General features: G+C 46.9%; 1 protein-coding gene across 1 annotated transcript; it reads left to right on the top strand.

Moving 5' to 3' along the window:
* Window positions 1-1,358: 1,358 nt before the first annotated feature.
* LOC132009229 (olfactory receptor 2S2-like) lies at window positions 1,359-2,069 on the top strand (the record flags this gene model as incomplete). Its single annotated transcript, XM_059387537.1, has 1 exon — window positions 1,359-2,069. A coding segment is annotated over exon 1 (711 nt), but the record flags the coding sequence as incomplete, so codon positions are not given.
* Window positions 2,070-2,076: the final 7 nt, after the last annotated feature.

Raw genomic sequence — 2,076 nt, 5'->3', positions numbered from 1 at the left:
ATTTCTACCCCATCCTGCTGAGATTTCCCAGAAGACTGAGCCTTTCACGGGGTCACAGGGAGTGCAGACAGGCAAGCTGGGACCCATCCTGTCTGTGATGCCCAGTCTGTGGCTAGTTCTATTCTCCTCACTTTCTTTCTACCTCCTATTCATGGGGATACCTCCCAGGACCCCCAGCGGATGCCTCAAACCACAGATAGTACTGAACTCTATGTATCCCTTCTCTTCCTACATACATATACCTATGATACAGTTTAATTTACAAATCTGACACAGTGAGAGGTTAACAATAACCGGTAATAACATACAATAATTATAACAACATCTCATAATAAAGTTATGTGAATGTGGTCTCTCCCTCATAGTATCTTATTATACTGGACTCCCTTTCATCCTGTGACAATGCAAGATGATAAAATGGCCACATGATGAGCCACAGTAAGGTAAGTGACCTAGACAGTGAGATGCAATATAGGGCTACTCTTGACCTTTTGACCACAGGTCAGAAATATTATCTTCTGCTGCAAACCATAGTTAGAGGTGGTGGCAGGGCAGGAACCGAAGCTTTTTTTTATCAAGAACTGAGTTAACTGGTCAATAAACTGCTTGGCTGTCATCCCATAGTGTGGGTTCACTCACTCCAATTACTCCTTCGGTGGCCTTCATGAATTCTTCCCCGTGAGGGAACCTCCCCCACATATTGCCTTTAATATGTATTAGAACAGGCAGATCCCAATTCTGACAATAGGCAAGTCTGTTGCTGAGGGTGGGCAGACTAAGGAAGGATCCCTCATGCGGTTGAAATTTTACCTAGGCTTTATTCTGCCTTGGTGGGGATTAGCACTTTAAAAAAGGTTCTTTCAAAGGTAATCAATGTTTAACAAAGGCTTGAAATTTGGGAGTTGTAAGAATAGGATCAGCTTGGGGATTCTCCTCTCTATGAATCAAGGAAAGCCCAGATTAAATGAAATTTCTATTCATTTACATCAAATACAAAGAATTTACAGCATTTTCCCTTGCTCATCAAAAGAAGAGGAAAAGCCCTCCTTGACTGGGGATTAGCTCTGCTGGGCTCAGGTCCTGTCTCTATCACCACCTTGCTCAGAAGACTTGGACAGGTCACTTCCCCTCTCTGGGCCTCAATGCCGTATTTGTAAGCCCTCTTTCAGCCCTGACCGTCCCCCATCTAAGATCTAACCCCACTCCTACCTACTGTCTCTTTCAGTCATTTATCTCTTATGCACATATGTTGTCCTGTTCTGTAGCACAGAGTGATGGTGTACAAGATGCCTGAGACTTTTCTCAAGAAAGCCTCCTGTGCTGTATTTGTCCTTGGCTGATGACAGAAGGCATAGCACATGGAAAAAGCCAACTGGTCCTCCCCTGTGGCAGGGTTCATAATCCTGGGGCTCTCAGCCTACCCAAAGCTGGAGAAAATATTCTTTGTGCTCATCCTGCTGATGTACCTGGTCATCCTGCTGGGAAACGGGGTCCTCATCTTGGTAACCATCCTTGACTCCCGCCTGCACACGCCCATGTACTTCTTCCTGGCGAACCTCTCCTTCCTGGACATCTGCTACACAACCTCCTCAGTCCCCCTCATTCTCGACAGCTTCCTGACTCCCAGGAAAACCATCTCCTTCTCAGCCTGTGCCGTGCAGATGTTTCTCTCCTTTGCCATGGGAGCCACAGAATGTGTGCTTCTGGGCATGATGGCATTTGATCGCTATGTGGCCATCTGTAACCCCCTCAGGTACCCCGTGGTCATGAGCAAGGCCGCCTATGTCCCCATGGCTGTCAGCTCCTGGGCTATTGGTTGTACGGCTTCTGTGGTACACACATCTTTGACAATTCAACTGCCTTTCTGTGGGAACAACGTCATCAACCACCTTGCCTGTGAGCTACTAGCTGTCCTAAAGTTGGCCTGTACTGACATCTCCATCAATGTGATCAGCATGGGGGTTGCCAATGTGATCTTCCTGGTGGTCCCAGTTCTCTTCATTTTTGTCTCCTATGTGTTCATCATTGCTACCATCCTGAGGATCCCCTCAGCCGAGGGGAGGAGAAAGGCCTTCT

The sequence above is a fragment of the Mustela nigripes genome, unplaced genomic scaffold (genome assembly GCF_022355385.1).
Source record: "Mustela nigripes isolate SB6536 unplaced genomic scaffold, MUSNIG.SB6536 HiC_scaffold_8199, whole genome shotgun sequence".
Classification (NCBI taxonomy): Eukaryota; Metazoa; Chordata; class Mammalia; order Carnivora; family Mustelidae; genus Mustela; species Mustela nigripes.
Note: the sequence above shows the minus strand (reverse complement) of the source record. Positions and strands in the feature narration are given on the sequence as shown.